We start from the raw sequence: 27,884 nt of genomic DNA, 5'->3' as shown, positions 1-27,884 counted from the left end.
CAAAGCAATGCTGTACCTCATTACAGCCTCACAGAGTCGACCTCTGCTTTTCAGATGCACACACGTCGTGCAACATATGCTTGTCTTCTCTCACGTATAACACAGTGCAAACACTGTCTCTAGCCCTGAAGGTGAAATGGGCAATCATCATTATTAATGCAAAAAGCATTGCCACCACTCAGTCTGGAGTAAATGGTTAACCAATAAATTATTCAACATAAGTTATACAACTAAACATGGGTTTAGCAACTTTTCTGTATGAATAATGCAATTTTAAAAACAAGCATGTACACTCTAGAAAAGTAAATCTGTCAGCTTGTGTTATTCTGGTTTAATGCTTCGGTGATCAACTGAAATAAAAATTAAGTAATGAATTTGCCCGCACCACTGAACAAAAGCAGAAATGAAATTTGGCTTTGTGTGAGAGGTTGCACAGAACCACACACAAGACTGGGGTCAAACACAAATAGACCAAAAAACATTTGAAATAAAGTTTAAATTTCTTTAATGATGTTGACAAAAAAATAACAGGAAAGTACTTAGTGTCCATGTGTAAAGTATTCATTAAATTAAGGTGAATCCAGCAAATTAAAAAGTCATATGAATTACTTTTAATCTCACCACGTCTTGTTCTGTGCAATGATTTGTCTACGGCTGTATAGTGTATGCATTTTCCAACATAATGTATATTTTGACAATTTATAAACAAGGTTCTAACAAGGTTGTAATATTCTACATGTTACCAATAAATCATTAAAATAATCCCTATTATGTAATATTATATACTCTTGAGGAGGGTTGTATTCTTCTTCATATAGGCCTTCATATAATCTATTTAAAATGTAAATGATTCATATAATTTAATTTTTACTTTACATAATAAAATATTGTATACACAAGGCAAGATTTCTTTTTTTCACAGCAGTTCACATTGGTTGTTAAACCCATGTCTCTTTATGTATGGCTTTAAAATCAATATTCAAGACAAAATAACAACAGTTTATTTGTTGAGCTGGGTATTCAGTGAGTGAATTAGTGCGTTTATAATAGCAGACATGGTGGCAGAGTGATGTGTCAATGCATTCACACTTTGGTCACTGGGGGAGCCTCCTGACGCCGCCTCGGCCGCTCTCAGCAGATACATATAGTTCATGACGACCTCGTCCACCTTGTCCACCACCTCGCGCCGCTCTCTCTTGGTGCTCATGCCTTCCACTAGTGACATGCAGGCGTGTGTTAGGCAGCAGAGTGTGTGGAAGCTGTGTGTCAGAGTGAGCAGCAACTCCTCTGGGCTGCCGTACTCCACGGCCATCTGACTGCAGGCGCCGCCCAGCACAGTGGCCTGCACGGTAAGCAGCTGGGAGAAGGTTTCCATGTCGGCCTTGTTGACCTCAGGCCTCTCGCCTCTGGACAAGTGGCCTACACTGGACCGCAACACACTGATCATGTCTAAGGCATCCTTTCGTGCAAGTGCGAAGCCCGTGTGAAGGCTGTAGGTTTTTCCCTTCATTGAATTCACGCGAGCTAACCTTGCTTTAAGGCTCATGTCATTCGCAGCAGTAGCCTTATTACTCTTCTCAGCTTTACGGTCTGCTTTCCGCTTAGTGTTTCCCTCGCGGATGAAAGAAACTGAGCTGGCAGAACACGGAGCATCTGAGGGCGTCTTTCTGCCTTCGTTATCACTATCAGTCTTTCTCCTGACGAAGCAGTGACTGAACGGCCCACGGCACCTCCAGGAACCAGCATCCAGCCTCTGCGCTGTTGACTCTGGCTGCAGCGGGGAGGCTCCTCTTTGCAGCCCCCTACCAGATGAATTAGAGGTGGCGATTGAGCCCTGGGACAAGCTCTTGGGCAAGGTTTTGGCAGCGAATATCCTTTGCACTTTTGGGGCATCTTGAGACTGGAAATTCTGACCACCACTTTTCCCTGTGAGTGTGGCTTTGGTCTTCTCTATCAGTGCTTCCAGGCCCCTAGAACCTGGCATTAGGGTGCTCCAGCTCCTCCTCAGCATCCGAACCCTGCGTGGCTTCCTGAGGCTGCCTGCTGTGGGGTCACACGAAGGTCCGCATGAGGGGGAAGCCAGGGCGTACGAGTCGGGTTCGGGGCTGGCCCGTGTAAGCTGGCTGGGCTCTGTGCTACTTTGTAATGATGATGGTGACATGGTGTTGGCGGTGGTTCTGGTCTCATTACAGAGAGCTAAAGATGACTCTTCTCCAGCCTTCTTCAGCTGTGTGCAAGCTACACTAGGGGTAGGAGAAAAATAAAGAGAACTGTGAAGCATCTCCCTGACAGCACATCTTCATCTGTAATAAAATGATTTTATTTGTAAATGTTATTGGTGCAATTATTCGTAGATCTAAAATAATGAAATGGCTTTTCTTCAAACTGAATTCACATACATTGACATTAAAGCAAATAATCTGACGATTTGGGAACTACTCCTGGTGTTAATGAGAAGATTGATTCCACTCTAACATCTGTTCAGTCGGCATGACGTTGAATCAGCAGCGGGTTAGCTTAGCTTAACAGCTGTCTGAAGGTAACAAAATCTGTACCTCTAAGGTTCACAAATCAACATGTTGTTTCTCATTTGCTTAATCAAAGTATCAAAATTAGAAGTTGTGGATTTACAGAGGATTATCATCTGGACTAATACTTGGATGAGCTTCTTACAGTCTCCATTGGTTTCCTGTCATCCTAACAGTGGGGGAAATACAACAGGAAGTCACTGTACATGGCCAAAATACAGTCCTTCACATAACTTCAGAGAAACCTCAAGTGTCCCTGTTTCTGGTATTTATTCTAAGCGAAGGTGACCTGCTGCTGGCTACAGCTACATATGTCATGGACAGATATCATAGTGGTTTCGGTCTTCTCATCTAATTCAGTTTTTCTGCAAATATTCCACACAACACACTTTTTGCACATAGGGACTATTCTCTCAGTAAAATGACTCCAATGAAAACTGCTCACAGTGAAGTGTGCAGACCACATTTAATAATTCCACTCACCTCTATTTAGCGAGGTTAAGGTAGAAATCCTCCAGGAAAAATATCCCGAAATCTGGACAAATATCCTATAAACTATCCCTATGGCTACATGCTACTAGACATAAGGGAAACAATATATTTGACCTTTTACAACTTAATCCCTTGACATTTGCGCCTGCCCTTATTTGCCTGCAATGACCAACTTCCTTAAATGTCCCTATTGTTGCTCACATGCACTAACACAGATTTAAAAAAAAGAAAGAGCACCCTCCTGTATAGTTTTACCTGTGGTTTCTTTAATCTTCGGCATCCTGTGACTTCCATCCCGTGCAATCGTGAATCCAGGCTCAGCACTGGTCGCTGCGTGGATCTTCCTCAGCAGGGTGGGGTCCATGGGATGACCCGCCTTCCCCTGGCCTGGAGGCCCGTGAGCTTTCTCCTCAGCAGTTACATAACTCAGCCCCTTGAGCGATGACTCTGACAGTACGTGCATATTGTCTGTGGCACAAAGGGGAGAATCCATCGGCGTGGCACAGCTGCTGCTGCCTGTGCTGCAACCGGCATCTATAGAGGAACACTGTGAGCTTTGGAGGGAATGGACGCCCTCGCTCTGTATCGACGACATACGCTTGCTCATGTGGTATTCATATAACCGCGTGGCTTCTTGCTCTGAGGCTGGAATCTTAACTTTCTGCTGCTCTATATCCTGTGAGGTGGCGTTTCCCTCTACGGCGATGGGGCCTCTGGATGGGGAGCGGAGATGGACATTTATCTTTTGGCTTTTGTCATCCGAGTCCTGTTTCTCTCCCTTTACTGTCAACCTGTCTACGAGGGAAGCCTGCGAGTCACTCACACATTCTGGAGACATTTGATGCCTGTCTTTAAAGTGTGTTCGCCCCAGATCAAGTTGATTCATGTAATAGGAATCTCTCACAGTGAAAGCGTTATACTTCCCAACAAGATGAGTGGGCTCCTCTTTGGCTGAGTGCACCCTGTCAGGGGATTCACAGGCCTCCCCTTCGACCCTGCTCTCTGCCCCCCTCTGTTTCCCCCTCTGCCTGCTCATTACTGAGCCCATGTGCAACTTAGTGAAGTATTCACTAACTGATTTGATCTCCATTGTCTCTGGCTCCATCTCCCCACCATCTGAGTGAAATATCTGGGAGGAGGCGACGGCAGAAGATTTTGCCTCGTCCTCCTGATGCTCCTGGGGATTGTACTGCACGGCTCCTGTTCTGCCGTCGCTCTGTGCAGTCGCTTCCACCTTCTCCTCACTCGTGGCGTGGTAGCCTTCTGTCGTGGCGACATGCATCCTCAGGTGGCTCTCTGTGTGTCTCTGAGCGCTGGCCAGCTCGGAGCTTTCTGTCATCTCGGAGGAGTTTGTCTCGTTGCCAGAATCTGAGGAATCGGGACTAAATGCTCGTGATATTTCTACACCTGCGTGCCACAGAAAGACAAAAACAGCGTTAACAACCCCCTTTGAGGCAAATGGAAAATATCACAGACTATGGAGAGATGGTAATGACACTGTAAATTAGCATGAAGTGAGAACAAGACTAAATTAGTTCCTTTAAGATAACAATGAAAATAATAAAGAGGCCTGTGATTCACTTCTTAATCACATTCTACTTAAAATTCCAATAGAAAAATGTTAAGAAAATGATACAGTACTAGCGAACCAAAGATGGCTATTCAAAATGATTTTCTATATTAGCAACAAACATCTGACCCTGTGCATCTGCCTTTGAGAAAACAAACAACAAAACAACAAATTTCAACAAAAATGAATGATACTGTAATGAACACAGCTGTCTGCATGATCACAATTAATGAAATAATACACGCACAAATGGAAACATAGAACAAAATGGGCTTTATTGAAAAAAACTTAACAACGACAAATCAAAAGTGAATGGCTGGAACATGCGTGGTGTTAATGAATGAACGTTACAATAGTGAAAGAAGAACCTGTGCTACTCTCTGACTGTGCTGGACTTGGTTCCTCGGATGCAGCGAGGGCTTCGAGCGCCTGTAAAGTGGACACCACCGCACTGTCCAGAGGCTGTCCGGGGCCCTCTGCTCCGTGGGTGGGCATCGAATCTATGAGGGACACTGGGATGTCATTTCGGCCGCCCTGGGCGTGAGTCCCGGCTCCCTGCTGCTCCTCCTCATCGGAGCTGTCCCTGAAGCCGGGAGGAGGAGCAGCAATGGCCAGGTTAAGAGAGTGCAGCAGCACGTCATTGTTCTCCTCGTCATTACCCTCTGGTGGGGGAGGGAGGGAGGTCAAGTCAATGATGTCATCGCTGGACCCCGAGAGTGACAGTAACATAGGCTTGTCTATGTCGCTCATCAACATGTCCTCCTCACAGCTGATTTCATCCTCATCCTCTGCATCGTCTGTTGTCTCTGCATAGCAGATGTCGTGCAGCAGCGGCTCCTCAATGCACTCAGTGGGACTGAAGATTTTGGTGGTGTACTGATACCCATCCCCATCTTCTATGGCATCCATCATCCTATAGTCCTCCTCGAGACGCCTGTACATGTGGCTGTGATTGTCCAGCATCTCTGGGCCTTCATCCATCAGTCTCTGGTAGCCCAGATTTTGGGGGTTTACACTGTCTAAGGGAGGATCTCCAAATATGAAGGAGACCTTTGCGCTCCTGGAAGAGTCTTGGGATTTGGGCCTGGGGATGTTGAGGTACGTTTGGGAGCAAGGGATTCTGCAGCACTCCGCTCTCTCTGCCATGTGCATTGAGTGCTGGGCCTGGTGTATCTCCGTTATGTAGACTGGTTGCACTTCACACCTCCCATGGTCAAGGTACTCGCACTCTTGGTCAGAATAATCGTGGCTGCACCTCTGGTTATTTCTGTCCTCATAGGCTTTATGGGGTGTGCTGTACGTGCACTCGATGGCCTGATAGTTCTGCTTTACTCTCGCTGCATGGCCTGCAAAGAGGAAGCAAAAAAATGACACAAGTCTATTTAAAAACAACATTGTTCCGATGAGTCATCTTGCGATCGTTGCAGTCATACTTGTTTCCACGTTGTCCGTATTCTTGGCCACGTTAAAGATTGAGCGTCGGGAGTCCACCAGCAATCTGTAGTAGCCAGCAGTCAAACAAGCCAGATTCATTGCATCAACAGACTCCATTAAGAGAGTGATGGGCTGTGGAAAAGGCAGATAAGCAGATGACAATGAGTGCAAACTAATGGGAGAGTGAGTTGATAGAGTTGATAATGTCTACTGAACAGACTTGGTATTGTTTGTGCAAAATCCATAGAAAATGTTCACAAAGAGCGAGGGGAATAAGGTTTGTTAACCTTTACATCCAGGACATGTAGATCCACTCTAACCCTGTGGTCATCTTCCGTATACATCTCAATGCGATTCACATGACTGAAATCCGCCAGAAGAGCCACCAGGTTTGTTTTGGTGTTAATCACATGACTGATACCGTACTTGGGCCCCACCAGCAATGTCACTTCTGTGTGCTTCTCGCCTTGCTGTGAAAAAAACAGCGAGAGAAGGTCAGTGCTCACATCCCTTTCTGCATGAAAATTAACAGCAGTGACCTGAACTTTTTTTGTTTTTGTTTCACACACTCGCTGCAGACTGCAAGATGGTTTGACTCACAATTAGTGTCGATTTAAACACCCGTCCTCCATACAGCCTCAAGTCACTGAGATACTTCAGATAATGGACCTTTGCCTGCAAGGCAGTCAGCTGGAAAAAAGAAAAGGCGTAGGAAAAGATACAAGATGAAATCATTTAAAACAGCCATTCACAGCAGAAACATCCAACTGAGTTAATGTTATTTGTTCAAGCCACCACTCAGCACTGTTATTTTTGAAATTCCATCCTCCACTAGGTGGTGGTCAAGAGTCCTTTCAAGTCAAATGTGGTGCAGGGCAAACAGAGTGCTGGATGGATCGTGTGAGATACACATAAAGACTTTACCTTTTTGCCAGGCGGCACCAGGTTCTGGTTGGTTTTGAGGATGTGAGTGAGCGCTTTTTTGATGTTCTTCTCTTTCATGCTCGACAGCACCGCAGGAGGCAGGAACAACGCCAAACCCCACTCCTTTCTGCAGACGCACAATTCGAAAATATTAAATAAGGTTCGCATTGAAAAACAGTCAAGTCATCATTTTGACTGGCGATTGATTCTGTTCTCCTACAGGTGGTCTATTGATCAACTGGCAGGCTACAATCAGAATTATTAACCAGCCAGCAGGGATGTACCTTTTGGCATTGCAGCAGAACAATACATCAAGAGCATTATGCTGATATTGAATAACAGCATTCTGGATGAGTACCCACAGCAGGAAAAAGACGTTACAAACAAAATGTCTCTGTAGATAGGAGACATAAGACTGAGTCCAACTTGAGCTTGAAGTGTGAAATTCAATCCACTTACTCTATATACTTCAGGGAAACTTTCTGGGACTGCTTGGTATTGATGGTTAGAATGTACATTTGCAGGGCAGCCAGTCGGAGGGCCGTGTCGTATTTCAGCTCTGACCCAAATCTCTCCAATACCACATCATTACAGCTCTAGAGGAGCCAGAGAGAGAGAGAGAGAGAGAGCAGGCAGAGGTTACATACAAAACAACGCCACACCGACAACAACCATGTGTTTACTGAGGCTATTGACTTAATATTCACCTGAACGTAGAGGTACTCAAATGCGACCCCGTCTCTCCTCAGCAGCTCCAGAGGATCCTTTGGGACGAATGTGATTCGAAAAAAACACTTCATCTTGTGGGACCCTGGCCTCTGTGTCACCTGGAGTACGAGTCGAAGATAAGGAGGGTGTTATTAGTCATGGAGTGTGTGTCCGCGAAATGTTTATTCACAAGTTCTTACATATCTTTCAATTTCCTTATTATAATTACTATTATTACAATTATTCGGATGAACAGGGTTGAAGTGGACCCAAAGGACCTTTAGAATAAAGACTTAGTGACTTTATTGAGGATCTAAGTAAAAAAGCCACAAAAAACAGGGACATTGGATTACATGTTCATTTGATGTGTATGTTGAATATGAAACTGGAACCAGAAGTTACCTTCAAGTACCATTAAAGATCACGGCAAACACAATTTGTTTATTTTGTTTGAAACACATTGTGCCACTTCTTTACCCTAAAAGTACAGCTTCAAATAATTTCTGTACACTGACTTCTAATTGGGAGAACTGAGTCTCTTTCTTTTACTCTCTGTGCTTTGAATCTCTGTATCATCTAACTTTGGTGAGTGGGTATGGCAGGTGAATCTACTGGAATCATGCCCAGCAAGTTAATTAGTATTGCTGCAGTGTAGATAAGAGTCTAATAAAACCAGCCTTTAAACTTTTTATAAATTTATTCACCAAGAAAACTCTAAATTGATAGCTTGTTTGTTTTTGCGACAACTCTTCCCGAAGTATATGCCATCTTCACAGTGAGGTCGGCACTACCTTCAATAAATGAATTTCCTTTATTTATGTATATAAAAAAACATTATATTGCTATGACTTGCAACCTGAAAGAATGAATTACCACTTGTGGCTGCAGAGAGCGCTGTTCCTCAGCTAAAGTTACAGTGTGTTGCTTTAATCCATTCAAACCCCAAATAGTTTTCTTGGCTGTTAGCATTGTCTCCCCTGGAGTTTATGCACTTATGCTATGCTACTAGCTAAGATAATATATTATGCCTTAATCTGTTTAATCAACAGACAATTAAAAGTAAATTACTGAAATCTTGGCAAGAATGTAAACAATAATTTGTCAAAAGCATGCCAAAAAAGTCAATGCGACTTCGTTCATATACTGAACTGTACAGTACAGGACAGTTGGAATCCATCCATCCACTCATCCATCCAGAGCACTTATCCTGTGAAGGTCGCGGGAGCTGGAGCCAATCCCAGCGCGAGAGGCAGGATACACCCTGAACAGATTGCCAGCGAATTGTAGGGCCAACATTTAGAGACAAACAACTATTCACATCCACAGTCACACAAAATCTCCAATTAAACTAACCCCGCTCTGCATGCCACGGCCTGTTGGAGGAAGCCAGAGAAAACCCACACAGACATGGGGACAACATGCAAACTCCACACTTACAGGCCCCAGTCATCAGGTATAAAACCAGAACCCTCTTGATGTGAGGCTGCAGCGCTAACCACAGCATCACCGGGCAATACCCAGTGGCATTAGCAAAATACTTGATTATACGATAGAGTCTCACCTGAATTAGCATCTCCTGCTCATGCAGGAGCATGAGTTTGCTGGCAGATCCATCAGCTCTGTGCTCCAGCATCAGAGAGAAGTGCTCAATGCTCTTTATGGATAGCTTTTCTTGCAGGGTCAAGATGACGTCCTTTCACATGGATGAAGTCATTGTTAATACAACATGAGAACCATGCAGCCTGCTCAGCTAACAGCCATAGCCGTGAGTCATTCTCACGACTGAACACACACAACAACAAGAACCTTCTTGAACATTCAATTAGATTTTAAACTGCAGTGGAGAAAAGAGGGAAATGCAAATAACCACGTGAAAGCTCCCTGCTCCAGTTTACTGTGATTTAGCTGCATTCTGTTTGGTTCTGAAGGCCACAGTGAAGAGAGGAGTTTAAACTTTATAATGCACAGAGCAGCTGTGAATAACATTCAACATTTAAACTGAACATCACTTCCGATTGTGCAGCAGCATTTCACCGCTAAGCAGGGTCCCCTCGAGCACCTACCTTAATGGATGTGTTGCTGTCAAATCTAAATGATTTAGTCTGCCCATTCTCCAGGTACACCTTCAGAACATTTGGCATAAAAAGAAGGGAGTTGTCCTTCACCGTTTCCTGAGGATGAAATGAGAATAATTTGATCAACAAATCTCTTTCTTGCCGAAGGTTGTTTACATACAGCAGATAAAATGCATCAGGACTTGAAAATATCTGCAATAACAAGATTTGCAAAGAAGTGATTGCACATTCAAATATATAGATATACGGCGATTGATGATTAAAAGATAATTACGGGAACGACAAGATTGCTACCATTACCATATGTAAGGTTCAAGACCACAGACAAGATGAGTAGCGTAGCTCAGCTTATCGTAAAGACCGGGAACAGGGGGAAACAGTTAGCTCCAAAACCAACACAATCCACCTCTAAGGCTCATTAAATAATGTGCTGTATTTCACAATCATGACCAAACTCTGAATATGAATTATATATTTTCATGATTAGCAACTACTATTTTTTTTAAATGTTTGGACAGAGCCGGCTAGCTTACTGGTTCCTACTTTTGTGCTAAGCTAACCATCTCCAACATAGCTAACTTATAACCAATTCTCTAAATGTTCATGTGACTTGTTTTGGTTTGTTTTATTCAATTTCATCTGCACAACATTTTTCTGAGCTTATTGTAGAAAGAGAAACATAATGATGCATCCTCCTTGATGATCACTGCTGCTGTCCTCATTTCAGAGGGTATGATCGCCTGATGGTTTCCTTCCCATCTGAGAAAGGCAAGCAAGCTTTCTGAAAAAGCAACTTCTCAGAAATCTAATCTATCTGTGACACATCCAAAAATTGGGGAAGCTCTCTGTCGAAGGTTCCTTTTTTCTTTTACTTTCAATCGTACCCAAATGTGCTGGCTGATGAAAATGGAAATGAAGAGTGAATATAAGATATATAAGATAGTGAATATATCTACAAAACTCTTTTGACTTGTTCTGTGCTGTAAGGGTTGTAGTCTGCTGTTGTTGTGTCTTGTGCAGAACCTTGATATGCACAGTATGAATCCGTGTCCAACGTGACTTACCGGGACCTGGCCATTGATGATGACCTCTTCGGCGAAGCGCACTTTAACGGGATTAGTCTTTAACTTGGCCTTTTTGGCTGCGCTGATGAATGCCGATTTTGGTGACTTTTGGAGGGAAAGCAGAAAAAGAGACAAAAAAGGAAACAGAGATTTAAAGGACAATCCGCCCTTTCAGAGATGAGTCATGTATTTGTTTCATCGCCCCACACAAAGTCAAGGACATTTCCCTCTTGAAACATGACGACGGCCCATTTCTCCACTCTGCACTGATGTGATTAGAGTGGCACTATGTATCGGCATGTGAGAGAGAACGCCCTCACTGCTGCCGTTTCTTTGAGCCTGCAAAGAAACACCTGGTGAATGGACATAATTACCTGATGGATTATAGTTCCTCCTTGGTCCTCTGGGTATTATGGAATATTACACTCATTTTTTCCTGTTTCTTTTTAGCTGCTTATAAAGAGACTCACCGTGATGAGAGTCTATACTGACACATACAACATGCTTATATGAAATGTCATCAATCAATCAATTTAATAACATTAGATTTTTAGTGTTAGGAAATGTTGCATGATATAAAATATTATAATTACTGTCTTGCTGGTTCCCTGCCAGTGTTGTTTTCTGCGAGCACACACTCACGCCTTGGTCTATTTTTGGAGGGAATTCAAGCATAATTCAATTTCCACTGACTTATTACGTGACTGTAAACAAAGGCCGATTATATGCTCCTGGTGCAGTTCGCTCACCACCATCTGGTGCTCCCTGACCTTAGTAAATGTGGATGTGTCAGGTTTATCTGAGGTTTTGCGAAGATCGGACATGAGAAAGACTGCAGTGGATTTGGATTCCCTTTGAGTTTGCCTGGGTCTGACACGCAGCTACGGCATTACTGGTACAGTGCCAGCACAAACATATGGCACGGTTAAAGATTTGCTTTCAAACAGTCACCGAAAAACAAATAATCACACCAAACAGCCTAATGTAATGTACTCGATTTGATTCATAGAGGATGGGGAAACTTACTGGGTACGGCTGAACAACGGTCAACAATATGGACTCCTTGCAACTCCTGCAGAAATGAATAAATAAATAAATATAGGATTAATTATTAATGAAGGATGAAAACAATAAAATAATAATACCGTGGTTAAGGTCAATCAAATTAAGAAATGTTGAAGTTGCCCTGGGATCAGTTATGGTTTCTGAGACATCACGGTGGAGGAGGAACACTGTGTCCCGGTGGCGCTCCGGGCTGCCTAGTGCAGAGTTTTACTGCGGAGACAGAGCTCAGTCAGGGCCACAGGAGCTGTGAGGGAGTGTCCACGTGAGCACTTCTACCTGTTGTAATCTGCAGTTTACACCCGGGTGCACAGTTCGCACGAGGACCAAAGCGCTCAGAGCCAGCCACTCAGCTGTTTCAGTGACATTAATCTAATGAGACGCATGAGAAAACATCAGCACCAGCGTGCAGTTAAACGGCAGTCATTTGAGCAGGTGGCTGCAATAATGTGCCATATTTATTCAGTTGAAATATTTGGTTTAATGAAGCTTGATAAATACAAATAAAAAACTAAATAAACTAGTTGTGGTATTTTCTTAATCTGGATAGAAAGTGAACAGTACAACGTCCTTAAACTGTGAGAAAATATATTTGATTTATGCGGCAGTGACTCCCTCTGCTGCCGGCATTAGGCTGGAACAGGAAACACCCCCCCACTACATGTTCTACCTTTTATACAGAACAGTGAGGTAGAATGAAGGCACAATGCTAATAGTTTTGACACTATACTAAATCGCCAAAACTTGTATTTATACTACAACCAACTGTAAGCCCTTTGAACACAAACATATAGCCTCCATTTAGGATAAACCAACTTGCTGCTCCAGTATTTAGGGCAAGTATTTTGTATTTGTAAATATTTAGATCATTTTGTAGAGACCTGCTTTTACTTTGACATTAAAGGGTCATTTTTCTGTTGAGCAGTGTCAAAACGCACAATAAATCTACTCTGATTTAATGGTGTGAGACAATAAAAGTTGAGAAACTTCCCAAAAAGGGGGAATATAAGCTGTGTCCAAGTTCAGGGGCCAACTCCTGTGGAGGCTGGATTTGAGGGCCGATTGTGACACAATTGGCCCTCAAAAATGCATCCCTTCGTGCCCGAGCAACGAAGCCTTCGATGTGTGGATCCCTAAGTATAAGGCTTCACTCATCTCAAGAACTAACGATACACAAAATACAAAAACCAAGGGGTATTAAAACGTTCTTGTAGTTTTGCACTGCAGCTCTTGTTGCTAGGTGACCATGGTGAGGGCGGCACAAGCTGGTGAAGCCGATCAAGAAAATCCTCCATAGACCGTACTCTTATTTCGGGTTCTGCCTTCGCGGTCCACGCAGCCCACAAAGGCCCGCCTTCTTCGTGGGCCACAGGTCCTCCAAAGAATGGGGCCCCTGAATTGGGACACAGCTATCGAGTTACCAACAACAGCTTTAACAGCAGACAAATGGCACCTCACCTTAGGGTGTCGTCATACCTGACAAGGTCAATAACCCTCTCTCTGGGCGCAGAACTGACCGGCTCATCATTAATCATGATGATCTCGTCCCCTGGGATCAGCTTTCCTTCCGATGGACCCCCTGCCAACGCACACCAAACAAGAATTAAGTGCTACAAACCTTGCACAGTCATACCATTTCTCTTGATTTCCTTGGTTTCCTGTCTCGTCGCTCAAGGCTGGAATTAAAGCTTAATCATTCGGTGCTGTTTAAACCGATGAATCATCAAAGTAAACTACAGCCGGTGTGGGTTTCCTCTTTTCCTTTCTAGGAAGGTTTCATCTTCTTTGGGGAATACGCTGATAAAGTCGAGGGATCTACTGCGTCACTGCTACTGTATATTAGAGCTCCTTGTATGGGGCTGGTTTACTTTACCTGGTGTGACTGAGCGTACCACCACAGGTTTCTCACTGCCTGCCACAAAACCAAAGCCCAGCACTGGGTCCCGTCGCATCTCCACCTTCCGGGGAGCTGGTGGCACAAACTTGTCTCCGTCCAGACGAATCTCCTCCAGGGAGCTGCTGTGGGAGAAGTGGCTGTGGGAATGATAAAAAAAGATGCTGTTTTCACCATCATGTTTGGTTGCTTTAGTTTTATTGAAAAGTACTTAAGTTGTTTGTGTGGAGTAGTAGTAAATAATACTACTTGGGGAACTGTTGGGTTTCTCCATAAATTTTAAGGTCTCAACCCTAATATGTTAGGATTTGTCTCTTAAAATTGAACTGAATGGAAAACCATTTATTTTAGTCCACTCATTTTTTGACATGGATTTTGTGAAGCACTTTGTCTTGTTTAGATAAGTGCCATACAAATAAAGTTATATTATATATTAAATTGTTGACAGTGTTTCAGGAGAAGCATAAATGTAAACTGTTATATATTAAACTGGATTACCCTTCAGTTAGCTGATTGGTCGATTTGTTAATCACCTTTCCTTGGTGTTTTATATAAGGAATATAAGTGTAAAGTGTAAAGACAGGATGCCAGAGTCTAAAAATGAGGAAGTGCAGTGCTGCAAGAATAGATCACGGGGGCGACAGCAATCAAGCTCCAATGTTTGTATTCTCACATTGTTTATATCCACTGTGAGCTTCACTGAGCGAACTCAGTGTACTGCGTAGTACTCATACTGTAATGTGTTACACATGGCACATGCCACACTAATGAAGATACAGAATTTTAAATTAGGAGCATCATGCAGTTGAAATCTCCCAACTCCATGAGATTGAATTTTTCTGTCTCGGAGATCATTTGCTGGCTTCAAATAAAAATTCCACAGTTTTAACCTTTAAACTTCGGTTCCTCTGATCAGCGGATTTTTCTTCGTCTCAAGTTAAAAATATGAGCACAAACTGTAAGTCGCTTCCACATTTCCTGTAATCAGAGTTTTAACAGTGCTCCTCCCTCCTTTCTGCCTGGCTGCAGAAGCAGCACCAGCAGCAGCTCTGTATGGTGCCAACAATGTTGGTTAATTAAAGCTGTGGGCAGACTGTGTAATTCACAGTTATTCTTGACACATGTGCTATTCACCGCTAAATACTTACAATTAATCTTTCACGGCACAAAGACACAGCGAGATCTGTCAATCGCAGTCCCGATACCATGAGAAGAAAAAAAAAAGCAACACAGAGCACGACAAGATGTTCAAAGCGAAGTGACTGTCAACTGCTATTTTGGGGGATTCAACAATTATTCTCCAGAGCTAAAAAACATGAACTGTGATCTGTCTTTAGGATGCAGCAGTGAACTAGAAATGAACTAATATATGTCTTTCACTCCCATTCACCTTTACCTAAAAGAATAAAAGACAAGACAAGATGTCTTAAGCTATCATTTTACATAAATCCCACAGTGCTCTTTGTCAAGGAAAACAAAAATGCAGCCGTGCACATACACAAGCTTACTCACAAAACAATTATGAAAAAGCTCCCTTGTGTACAGTAAAGAATATTATTAGTGTTGTAAATTAAATCCTGTGCAAAATCTGAACCGGCACACGGAGGCTGGCAGGGGCAGCCAATCTTGTTTTTTTCTTTTTAATGATAATAAAAGAAATGATGCAAAAGTAATGTGCTACAGATTCAATTAAAATGATAGACAACAGCCTAATGTAATGCCTTACTTCATGAGTATTATGCAGTGGCTATAATGTATTCACAATAAAGATTCTATCCTGTTTTCAATTATAAATGACATAGCTCCAAGTCTTACTACACGTCTTCTCTCTTTCCTGTAGTGGAGTGAGGCTGTTTTTGCTTGATATGTATATTAATTAAAAAATGTCAAAGTAGTCTTTTGTTGAAAACCAAAAATATCCTTATGTGATGCAGTCAACCATTATTTCTTCCTCTGCAAATATGAAAAGCAAAACATTTGTGCCTACTGCACTTGTGTTGTCGTCAGTAAACACAGCCTTTAAAATGGCTACCAGGCAGCCAAAGGCAAAACTCATTAATCTTACAGTGAGATTCTCTCAGATGTTTTTCAGTCACAAACTCTACTCTGCAACAACTGTACGACATTTACCCCAATGACTTACTGTGTCCTCAAAACAGCGATTTAACTGTGGACCAAGCAGAGCAGAAGGTAGTTGTGATGAAAGATAGGAGAGGAAGTCACCTAACAGAATAAGAGTGGCAGTTTTTCAGTGAGCACTCATAATGGTATGTGCAAAGTAAAAAGACCATAAAAAGAAGGAAGTAACCTAAAATAATGAGCTGCATTAATCTCCCTGTACCAGATTTAAACAAGGTTTTCCGAGAAGGAAATTAGTTAATGTTTACTTTCCTGAGGAGACTTATTTAACAAGTTTGACCACACAAAACCACAATCACCCTAAATGTACAATGTGTCATTATGTATTGATGTTTTTGTCATTAAAGCTGCTGGTTTCATATTCTACCTTTCATATACTTTCATTCACTGTACTGTCATTACTCTTTTGAAGTTCGACCCCTTGGAGCTGAATTTCGACATTTCTCTTCTTGTCTCAGACTTGTGGACTCCACTGTATATAAGTTCAGAGTTTCAAACACTTCTGAATGCCTGATATCGTTAACTTGTACCATTAGGAAACAATAATGCAGATAATCCCACCTGACACAGGATGGAAGGTTGATCTGTCAGTTATGTGACCCCATGTTTCTGGCCATTGCATGTAGAAGGTGGATGTGACACATTTCAACCAAATCCAGTGAAAAATAATCAGGTGGCGAGGCTTTAAAAACATAAAAGGGCTGGATGTCTGTGCAACATGTTCTCATGATGATCAGCATGGGACAGTGCAAACAGGAAGCCAAAATATAATGTTTTTCAATTGGTGCACTGACTAATTTGCCAGATATTGTTTATTTTGGTTGAAGAAACAACCAGACCGTTTTACAAATGCATTAAATAAAATGAGATCAATAATTATTTATACACTGAAGCCTCCATACATAAGAATCAAACATCTCTTATCTTTTATTTTCTTCCCTTATTTCTTTCAAAAAATCTTTGTTCTATTGCCAGTGATCATCTTTCTCCCCTCAAAAATAAAACATGGAATCTGTTTCATTTTGGTTCCAAACATTTTTTTGATTTTCACACATAATTCTACAAACTGTCAACTCCTTAAATCTCCGAGGGCCACATCTAGTTTTGATTTGTGTGTCAGTTTTGTCTCTTAAAAAACAAACTAAACAGATTGTGCACAAATCACAACCATATGGACCTGTGCATGCAGGAAGAGTGCTGTCTCCTACCCTGCATGGCCACCTGCTAAACATGGCAAGATTCCCATTATGCAGAGAGCCATGCATCTAATGGCCGCCTAATAATACCCATTAGCTGCTAGGGTAGCTCCTCAAGGCTGTATACAGAAATCACGAGCCACATTGTGTTACACCGTTTTAAAAAAGGAGAAGTGAAAAGAAATACTGGTCAAATTTTCATCCCTCTTGTCTTACACTGGAGTGGGTTTATTTCTGAAAATAATATCAGCTTACTCTTCTCAAGGGATGCTTTGCAGTGTTTATTCCATCGATACTGGGTATGGACTGCTAAATGTACTGTTGCACTTCTTACGTCAACCGTCTGAATTTGGTCCATGAATAAATCAGATGAGGGTCAAAGCTTGTCGGCATTATTCGATGTGCAGGCAGTTCAGGAAGTTCAAGGGACGCAGAATATTATGCAAAAGCTGGTGTGGGCTTGTATGTACAGCATGTAATGCTCCATTTAGCCACAAGCATAAAAACACGTCAGTCAGTAACTATCTGCGTTGCTTAAAGCTAAACGTCACATGATGCCCAAGTGAGTTCTTAATTATGTAATGAAATGCTTTCATATATGGCTGGTGGTGATTTTCTGGGAACATAAGAAAGATGAGTGGGCGGGAGAAGGCAAATGCTCTTGTCAGTGTGGACGTACTTGTTGGATCGTATCAGCAAACATACCAGTAGAAAATACTCTTTAGCATTCATGCTGAGGGGGGTTGTATTTTCCTTTCTTCTTTTGTTGAAACATGATGGAATCACAGTCAGTTCTTAATGGCATATGTTTGCTGTATTACTCCATATTTAGAGGTGCTTGGCTGTTGTTAATTTACCTAAATGCAAATCTAGCTTTTATTGAAGTTATTTTAATTTATGATGGAGCCATGGTTCACTTTACAGCTTAATGTACTGTGAAAACAAACTGCACTCATGCACATGTCTTCACAATGAGTTGATTTAACACCACATCTCTGTTAGACCTGGTATTTTTCTGATATTATTGATCCACTCGGTTACACACTCCTGCAGTATACTGTTATAGCGCTCCATAGTCTCTCATAACCAAACTATCTCCACACTACGCTATGTCAGGGTTGGACAATCGTCCTCATTGAACCAATCACAGTCATCCTGGCCAATGCTAATTAGTGTGGCAGGGGGACTTGTGTTGGTAACATGTTGGTTCTCGGGGAGGTGATCGAAAATGGCCAATAAAAACTTGCCATTTTCAACAAGTAGTGTGCTAGCGCAGAGGTTGATGTGTTTCCTTTAGCAAAAGAGAATTTGAACACAGCAAAAGGCCGAATGGGAGGAGAATGCTACGTGACGTGCGATCAATCATATGATAAAGGACCAGGGTGTACGATTTTGTGACATCTAGTGTTCAGGGAGCAGATTGTAACCAACTGATTGACCTTCCCTTACCGAGAGTGTAGGGGGAATCAGTGGTGGCCTTCAGGCAAACAAATGCCCTCTCTGGAGTAAGTGTTTGTTTTGTCCATTCAGGGCTATTGCCTGACAGGTCAGTGGGCTCCCTCTGGCTCATTCTAAGGTAGCAGAATCCCCATGCCTGTTAGATTCAGGTGAATATATACAAATGAAGACAAAATCCAGAATTTTATACATCCAATGTCTGACTTAAATCCTACACACTGGTCCTTTAAATGTTCTGTCTCACAATGTTAATTTTGAATGCCTACTACTGCTTTATTCATGTGCTCCTGTCACGCTGACTAGACATGTGTTTCACTGAGAAATACAACAATTTGCTGTCACCACCCGGGACACTTTGGAGATTCAGATGGTCCCTGACAGTCACAGGAACCGACGTTTGATTATTCATGAGCCTTTCTCAAAATTATAGAGCTAAATCTGGAGCCAAAACATCCTCCATGATCTGCCTGCCTCACGCAGACACAGTGTGCATCCAGCACTTCCACCGCTCCTTACTTCTTATATAACTCCTCTGACATCACGACTCTCATGTTGTAACCCATGTGTGAAAAGTGCTCACCTTCGATTCCATATATCGCGCATTTTCAACATGCATCTTGAACAGAACACAGCCGTGCAGTGGTACATGTTAGATTCTATCCTAATGGATATCAGTGAAAGGAAGAAACGATCTAGTGGACACACGAGAGGAGATCAAATGTGCAAGACGGAATCTAGTATGCACAGTGTTTCATAAAGGCAGCAATATTATTTCTGATCTAGTTTGGATGCACATTGCACATCCAAGGTAAGCCCAGCTGAATCAACACAACAGATGAAACGAGCAAACACTCACTTGTTACATCAGGACATGTGCGCACAAACATATCAAGAAGCAGCAGAGAGTTTCCTTTTTACCTGCCAGTGCAAATATCCAGAAGTGCCAATTACCAAGGCTCAATTACACTGATAACACCGAGCCAGCATCCTCGGTGGAACGCGCTGCCTCCCAGATCAAAACAAGTCCCTGCTCAGGTGGATTTCTTCTTTCGGCAGCAGACACGCACATACACTCAAAAGCTCTTCTTCTGCATTTGGTACAGACTGCATGAGGAGTATTGTGTGTGTGTGAGAGTGTGAGGGAGGGAGAGAGAGACAGAGTGAGAGTAGGCAGGGGCAGAGTGTGCGCAGCAGCGGAGAGAACAGAGAATCAGTATTCTGAATGCACAGATGGAGACAGTGTGGAGGCAGTGACGTGGCTGGAATAATCACGGGTTGGCAAAGCGTCTTAAACATCTGGGACAGAGTAAGACCCCCCCTCGGTCTCTTTAAACACAGGGCACTTACTTGATGTAGCAGTCACGCCCCTCTCTATTGGACCCCATGTCCCATCCATTGGGGGGTCCCTGTGAAGCACTCCAGGTCCCTGAAGGGGGCGGCCAGCCTGAGGATCTGGTCCTGTGGCTGCACAGGAAGAAAAGGGGAGAGAAGTAAAGTCGTCATTTGTGGTTTCATTCAAACCTACTTGCATAATGACCGCTGCATTATCGAGCTCCAAGAGAACATCAGTTAATCCAACTGCAAAAGGAGTTCAAAATAATCTTGATTTTAAAGGTATTCAAATCGGAATAGAAATAAATGAGTCGTGGGCTCATGTGAGGGGATTGAACCCAAGTGATAAGAGAATGCCTGATTCCTGCGGGATGAACAATGTCCCATAGCCGCAGTTCACTCAGTGAATACAAATCAAATTAATTACGTAAGCCAGACACACTGGCGGAGTTGTCATGCCTCACTCTTATGCTTTGATAGGCATGAAATTGGTTTTATTTCTAGATGTCAGCATATTATTTATAAAAGAAGCCTGGAGGAATTCTCTTTATAAAGACGCCCTTTGATTTGCTCAACGCCAAGATGATTCGATAAAGTTTATCAGGGAACACAACCGGCTACGGCCAAACACCAGGCACGTTAACAGTTCTATTGTGAAGAGCCTGTGGAAAATCTCAATTCTCAGCTGATTTTCCGATTTTGCCGACAAAACCCAACCACGTCCTGCGCCACAAGTTGCCAGGTATTCAGGGAGAAGTGTAATTGGTTCAAATGTTTTCATCAGTCTTGTTTTTCATCTGCGCCCCTCTTCCTTGTCTCCCCTTTATCTCTGTCTTTGTGTCTGCACACTGGTGATGCTATGAAAGCGGTGGCAGTAAGTTATGTCACTTCAAAGGCTTGTCTGCCGTGTAACACGGCTCTTCGCATTCATTATTCAAAGCCCCTCTTTCTTTGCCTCTAAATGTTTCCCCAGTCACTGTACTGCTGATAATAAATTGTGTGCGGCTGCAGCGTGCATGTATCTGTGCGAGAGCGTGCGTCCTGGTGTGGGTGTGTCCGTGAGCATGCCTGTCACGTGCCCTTTTCATGAGATATGAATAAAATATTGCCGGCTCATCAACGCGCAATATACGAGCTATAGGAGAAGGGTTACGCAATGCTTTAAAGCCAAAGTGCAAAACAAAATCATGCAACTGGGAACTACAGTACAGCTCTGACATCACATAAACTAATTAACTATACGTGCCACTTAATGCATTAAATCATAATTCACGGATGGACAAGTACTACAGCTGATAATTGTCTTATTTCTTTTGTGCTCTAGATTTTGAAATTGGACACACAGGAAGCGATTTGATGTCTAACCCAGTACCGCGCTGTGTTTGGGGGGATATTAGTGTTTCCACATGGATATGGATTTATCTGACCCACAGTACATTAGCTGGGAGCAGGCCCTCCATGGTGTATATTTAGAACACATTTCCTGCAGCTCAAATGATGTGTGTGGGCACAACTGGATGCTGTTTGACACTTTTGGAGCCATGTTCCCCTCATCGATGGGTCCCGCCGTACCCTCTAATTTCAGATTCTGGGATTGACCCTGCCGCCGTGTTAACACAATCGTGCGTTTGATGTCACGGGTTTGGTCGTCGAATGTAATATGAAGAAAGGTCATCGACAGTAGCATTTTAATTCTATCTTATATTTTTGCAGGATTACACCTTAAGCTCTGCAATGTTTGACATTTCTCTAAAGGTCCACAACACAGTCAAATGTTTTGTACTTACAGTTCCAGGTGCTTTGCCTTTAGCATATTTCTCTGAGCTCATAAACTGTTCCTCAAAATCCATTTTCTGCGTCTCAGCCGCAACGTCTCCGTATTAACAGCACAGTTCTGGACACTGTGATCTTTGATTTCTTTTGTCGGCAGGTGGCAGGTACATTATGCCATTGAGTTGCCGCACTCCCGCTGAACAGAGAGGCTGAAAAGTTTCACTCCGCTGGTGGACAGTGAAACTGATCCTCCTCAGCCAGCATTAATAAGTGATGGCCGCGCAGTCACATCGGACTAAGTAATTGAGCGCCAAGTGGGCAAGCCATGCTGCACAATTCATGAACAGGTTATCCAAGAGTCAGAGCGAGGACAATTAGAACAAGAAGCTGCAAGCAAAGTGTAGGTTCCTGAAGAAAACCTCGCAGGACAAATTGCCCAAAAAAGTACAAAATGCATCTCGACTTTTTTTGTATTTGGCACATTTCTTCGGATGGTGCTTATTTTATAATTCAGTAGGATTCAAAAACTAATCTTTCAAAGGCAATGACAACAAAAAGGGAAAGCAAAAAGGATTCACAGCTCATAAAAATAACAATAGCATCAATATTTTACAATAACAATGAGGCTTCGCTACAGCAACTAAATTCAGCATACTCTAAATTTGAAGGTTTTCAAAAGTATCTTGGTTTTGTGCATCTATGGTGATATCTTCATTTGGATGAACAGCATCAGTAACCTGTCTGCCAAGTTCATCTTTAACTTTAACATGATGTGAGTGTTATTGTGCCGTCTGACACACGGGATAAGATCACTTATCAGTCCTTCATAAAAGTTGCATGGACAATGTGATCCTTGCTTTATCACGGTGGTTCACTTTCGCTTTCATCCCTCTGAATACAGGCAGGTTTGTGAAGAAGCACCTTGGTGAGTCATGAAGGCTGAAATGCGAAATTCAGGGAGTCACGCTGCATTATAGACAAGCCAAGGCCGAGAAGAGCACATTCCAACACAGACACTCAAGTTAGTGTGAATAATTTACACAACCTCTGGGCTGGGCTACATGAAACCATGCTGCGGCGCCCCGTGCCTGCCATTGTGAATGTCAACGATTTCCACTTCCACTTGATGGCAAACTTTTACCAACATTTATGTGCTGATTACCAGATGACCAATCATTTCCCTTATTGGGACGAGACAAATACTGATCTCAAATATTAACATATGCCATCATGAATGAGACATCACTTTACTCTTGACAGTCGTGTGTGTGATTTCATATGAATCCAGTCTCGTACAGGATCTACTAACAAGCTAATATCTCATCTTTCAACACTCTACACAGTTTCTGTTGCATGAATACACACAATGTCACACGCTTCATACAATCACACTGTCACAATTACATTACTGGCAGTCCATCCATCCATTAGCTATACCGCTTAACCTTCTGAGGGTCATGGCGGGGAGCTGGAGCCAATCCCAGCTGACATTGGGTGAGAGGCGGGGTACACCCTCGACAGGTTGCCAGTGTATTACCAGGCAGAAACATAGAGACAGCGCGACTGGTTTAAATACATCTAAGACATTATTTTTGTATTTATTTCCTTGTTTGACGGAGTGAAATCTATGACTCGAGATGCATGGTGAAGACGCCGTGACACTACTTCCTCTGTGCTCTTGAATTAAAGCGCGACATTTATGCCGAGATAGACCGCTAATGTAATTCTGTTTGGATATGAAATCTGTGGAGACGCAGCAGATGAGATGACCATCTCCTGGGAGGAGGCAGGGGAGCGGAGCAGTGGCACAGACAGAGAGGAACCTCTCTGATTAAAGGCCGTCTTCCTCCGCTCCTCTTTCAGACTGTCTCCATCCTGCTGAGGATACAAACGTGTCCCTTTAAGAAAACGTCTGCCCTCTCCTTGACTTCCCTCAACCACCACCTTGGCTCAAATGCTGTGGTCAGTATGGCAGCGCAATTCTCCAATCTTGTCCGAACTTTTTATATTGTGTCTCCAATTTATATGCCACTGTTAATGTGAAGCTGACCTTGTAGTTACACATAATCTCTCTGTTGTTTTGTGACTTGAAGAGAAGTTTTATACACTTCACATTGTGTTTATGCATCTTCGGAGAAGAAAACGTCTCCGCATGGAAGAAACCACATTCATATGAAGCTAACAATGATGACATAACATCAACACAACCAAATCACGCAGCCAGAGGTGTCTAGAATGTGTGCTTTGCCCCATTTAGTGGCATCATGCTGTGATATTGAACATCTCTACACTCACTACTGTCTGTTTCCCCCATTGCAACTGAATATTGTATTTCTGTGTTTGTCTTTGAAAGCACTGATATTGTTGCTATGGGCAACCACACTATTCCTGAGCAGCTCTGTGGTGCCTCTGTATAGAAAGGTTTTTGGTTAGTTAATCTTCTCTGGGTGGAAGAAAAACAGCATCTGGGAAACAGCCCACCCACCTTGATCCTCCTGCTATTTTACAGTAAGTAAGCATCTGAGTCTCTGGTTTACCTGTTAAAAAGCAATACGCCACCATTTTGCATTAGGGCCACTCCTTGATATAGGCTTTATTTTATCCTGCAACAATAACTAATCAGAAACCTGAGGTGCATGACTGCATACATGCGTCCTACGTTTCTCATTTGACCACATGTATGACTTTGCTTGTTTTATTAATAGTTTTATATCCAGCTGCAGAAAAACAGACATTGTGTGTTTTCATTATTATTTCATTATTACATGGCATCAGGCCTCCCTTGCTCCACAGTACTCTCGTTAACCAAATATAGTGATAAACTAACCCCTTGGGCAGTGAACCAGAGTTGGATTATCCTGCACCTCATTGTGTGACACTGCTTTTATGCTAAAAGCCTCTAAAGGACAGAGCAAAATAAATGGTTGCCCGAGAACTCAACCACCAGCCAGCTGGCTCGCGCATCTGACCCTGAGCCATTTCTGATCCACTCTTCCCTGAGAGCCGCTGCTGATTTGAATGGCTAACTATGACATATCTTTTGCTCTTTGCATACTCTGATGAACATTTAGGCTAATCAATTTGTGTCCAGACCAGTGATTTCCTGTGCAAAAAGTTTGCCGTCAAAACATGTCAAACAACGGTTCACATAATGGATTTAGGAACAACACACACACACAAACACACACACACACACACACACTCTCACATGCAAAGCTTGGGATGAACAAAGCCAACAAGCAGCAGCAGAAACTGTCCCTCCATGTTAATCAAGGTCAGGAAAAAATCAGCATCACAAAAAAAAACATTTATGTGAATAAAAACATGAATATTAGTGCGACAAAAAAAACTGCTTTATCAACATACAATAACAAAAGTTACACCTTTTTTTAATGCATGCACTATAAGCATGATAAGCTGTCACCTGCACACACATTCCAGCGACCCCACGGAATCAGGCGATCACTGTAATCGAGTGATAATTGACACTTTCTACATAAATAGTTGACATCCATGTTTGTTATCGCCACAGCCGACAAACCATTTGCAACACCCACAGGATGCATGAGAAGTGTAGCGGCGCCTCGTAAGAAAGTACTGCACATATACATATACGTTAAGACAACTTTGGTCAAACGGCTCAAACTTTCTCTTCAGGATGCAAGAAGACATGGAGGGCGAGGGTTAGTTATCCCTCAGCAAAGGAACATCGAGAGTGAAAACCCTGGGTGGATTTAAATTAAACCACAACTGAATAAAATGAAAGTGAGAGCATGCTCCTGTTTCTGAAAGCAGACACATGTGGGGGCGTCTGGAGGCAGGAGGAAGAAGAGAATGAGGGGGACTGTTGCTCTGCTTGTAGATCTCTACAGTGGGTTTCTCTGAAAAACATTTTTTTCAGAGAAACCTTATAGCGAAACAGCCTCCTGCTGACTTTAATACGCGTTGGCAGTTGAGAGGGAGAAAATGAAAAATAGAAAAAGCCACAGTAGCAGTGGTAGCTCATAATTGGGGGAAAGCATTGTGTGGTGTTATTAACAGTGACAGGATGCAGTGACGTCGGCGGTCCACTGGGAGCTGCATCATAAATGCTGCCGTGAAGGGAGCCTAACTGGAAAAACATCCTTTCATCTGATAGAAAAATCCCAGCTACCAACCTTGTATCTTTTAAAAAACATAATTTCCCAAATGCACCCGCATGCAATACTACTAAAGCTTCATTAAACTGCAGACTATTTTAGTTTTGATGAGATTTTTCAGCTCAGCAAAAAAATAAACAGTCAGTAGATGATTCATAAATGGAATGAAACGCACCAACTGGGCATGTTGGTGACTCATCCAGTATCTGATTTAATATTTCCCTCTTATGATCACGTGTTTCCAACACCAGTGGTCTGTCGTGTCCCTGAAGGTGCCAAATCCCCCAGGAGGATTACAGTCCACTGGGGCAGATCAGCTCAATCTAGCAGACCCATGGGTGCGTAAGGTGAGGTGCCTGCCCTGGCAGTGAATGAATTCCTCTGGACTTGGAGTTTAATGTGGTACACATCACACACACAACTTTATAAAAAAAAAAACAGCAACTCTTAAAAACAGCAACTGCATTTTGAATTGTCTTACATTCTAAATATGAAAATGAAAACTGCATTGTATTTATCAATTTATCAATTTAATGTTTTCTATATTCAAAAAACTAAATTTGAATTGTTCCCCCTGCTTCTAAGATCCTCCTCCTCCTGCTCTGGCCACATGTGAACTTGAACACTCATAATATGAGCGATAACATTATTTATTCATGTTAAGACGATTATGTACTAAAATGTGAGAACCAGGGGGCCCTTTAACTGATGTGATTTATAATCTGAAACAACTATAGGTTTTCATGGTGTTTAAATATGCGTTGGTTTCATGACATTACAAAACACGTAATGCAACAAACCATAACCACTGTCTGCAGAATAAGGGATTGATGAACTTACTGGAGATACAGTTTAGATACGTGAACCGCATCCGCTTCTGCATCCACCCCCACCTCTATCCACCACACTTGCTCATTCACTTCACATCATACATGACTGCACAACTTGCTCTCTTGAGCAATCCATAACTCCTGTGTCATTCTCCGAATGGTGCCTCGGAACATACGAGGCACCAGCTCCTGGAGAGCGAGCGGCCACATCCACAGACAGGCACACACGCAGCAGCATCCGTCGGACTCACCCTGACAGCTTTGGCATCTTCACAAAGCTGAACACATCCATGTGTGCTGCAGACTGCAGTCAGAGCTACAAATTCACCATGTACTTCACTCCGGCTCCATTGTCCCACACTGTCTTTTGCATCAGGGAATAAATAATTCAGGGGAAAAAAGTGGAGCTTCCACAAGTCAGGTGGAGAGATTAGTCCTGTTGTCTGGGCTTCTGCATGGCTGAGTGATTGCTTGTCCTCGCCTCAACAGCGCAAATCCACAGCCCATGGAAAAGGATCTGGCAGCGCAGCTTCCCCTCGGTTACATCCTTCAAAGCATGCCTCTGTTAGCTGTGTTAAGCCACCTTCATTTAATTTCCATCACGGTGGAATGATGTGCGGGAGCCGCACAGTAACAACAGCTTTGGAGACAGGCAGAGAGAGCCAGAGCGAGGGGCAGAGGCAGGGAGGGAGGGACAGGGGTGGCAATGGTGGTGGGAGATGAGCGTGGAGGAGAGAGGAATGTGCAAAGATGTGTGTGTGTGTGTGTGTGTGTGTGTGTGTGTGTGTGTGTGTGTGTGTGTGTGTGTGTGTGTGTGTGTGTGTGTGTGTGTGTGTGTGTGTGTGTGTCTGTGTGTGTCGTAAGAAGGGCCACGGGAATTGCTGCTAAGGGATGCAGCCAGCTTCCAAGAATTCCCCAAAGGATGGTCTCATCAATCCTTGGCCATGTGTTACCAGAAAGCAGTGAAGGGTTGAGAATGATAAAGAGACTAAATGACAGAGTCACACTGTGGAGCAGGAGCAACAGAGGAGACAGGAGGACCCAACGTGCCCCCTCCCCAGCGGAGGTCTCCACCTCACAGCTGCACAGCTGCACATTAGGATGCCCATACTGTAAACTGCATTTGTTTCGACCTTTCAAAACACTTCAGCTGCTAAATTCTTACCCTCAATGGGGCAATTCACGAGAGGTCTCTAAACATTTTAACAAAACCACCCAACCCCCGAACAAACACGGAGCTGATGATACGGGGATTTTAAAGGACAT

The 27,884-nt window shown here is 43.0% G+C and overlaps 1 protein-coding gene across 3 annotated transcripts; it reads right to left on the bottom strand.

Moving 5' to 3' along the window:
- Window positions 1–488: 488 nt before the first annotated feature.
- On the bottom strand, window positions 489–27,343 carry frmpd4 (FERM and PDZ domain containing 4). Of its 3 annotated transcripts, none has more exons than XM_034574573.1 (17): window positions 26,870–27,343; window positions 19,892–20,008; window positions 13,731–13,891; window positions 13,316–13,436; window positions 11,822–11,867; window positions 10,796–10,900; window positions 9,720–9,827; window positions 9,218–9,349; window positions 7,656–7,775; window positions 7,408–7,544; window positions 6,949–7,075; window positions 6,625–6,714; window positions 6,312–6,494; window positions 6,024–6,156; window positions 4,959–5,936; window positions 3,276–4,427; window positions 489–2,238 (listed from the first exon to the last, which is right to left on the bottom strand). In XM_034574573.1, the coding sequence occupies exons 1-17, from the start codon at window positions 26,908–26,910 to the stop codon at window positions 1,001–1,003; spliced, it is 4,989 nt and encodes a 1,662-aa protein (XP_034430464.1). In that variant the 5' UTR covers window positions 26,911–27,343; the 3' UTR covers window positions 489–1,000. The 3 variants fall into 3 exon arrangements, with proteins under 3 accessions (XP_034430464.1, XP_034430465.1, XP_034430466.1); XM_034574574.1 differs by having other exon boundaries at window positions 13,334–13,436; XM_034574575.1 differs by lacking the exons at window positions 19,892–20,008; window positions 26,870–27,343 and adding an exon at window positions 19,463–19,675.
- Between the last annotated feature and the right edge of the window lie 541 nt (window positions 27,344–27,884).

The sequence above is a fragment of the Hippoglossus hippoglossus genome, chromosome 21, assembly GCF_009819705.1.
Source record: "Hippoglossus hippoglossus isolate fHipHip1 chromosome 21, fHipHip1.pri, whole genome shotgun sequence".
Classification (NCBI taxonomy): domain Eukaryota; kingdom Metazoa; phylum Chordata; class Actinopteri; order Pleuronectiformes; family Pleuronectidae; genus Hippoglossus; species Hippoglossus hippoglossus.
Note: the sequence above shows the minus strand (reverse complement) of the source record. Positions and strands in the feature narration are given on the sequence as shown.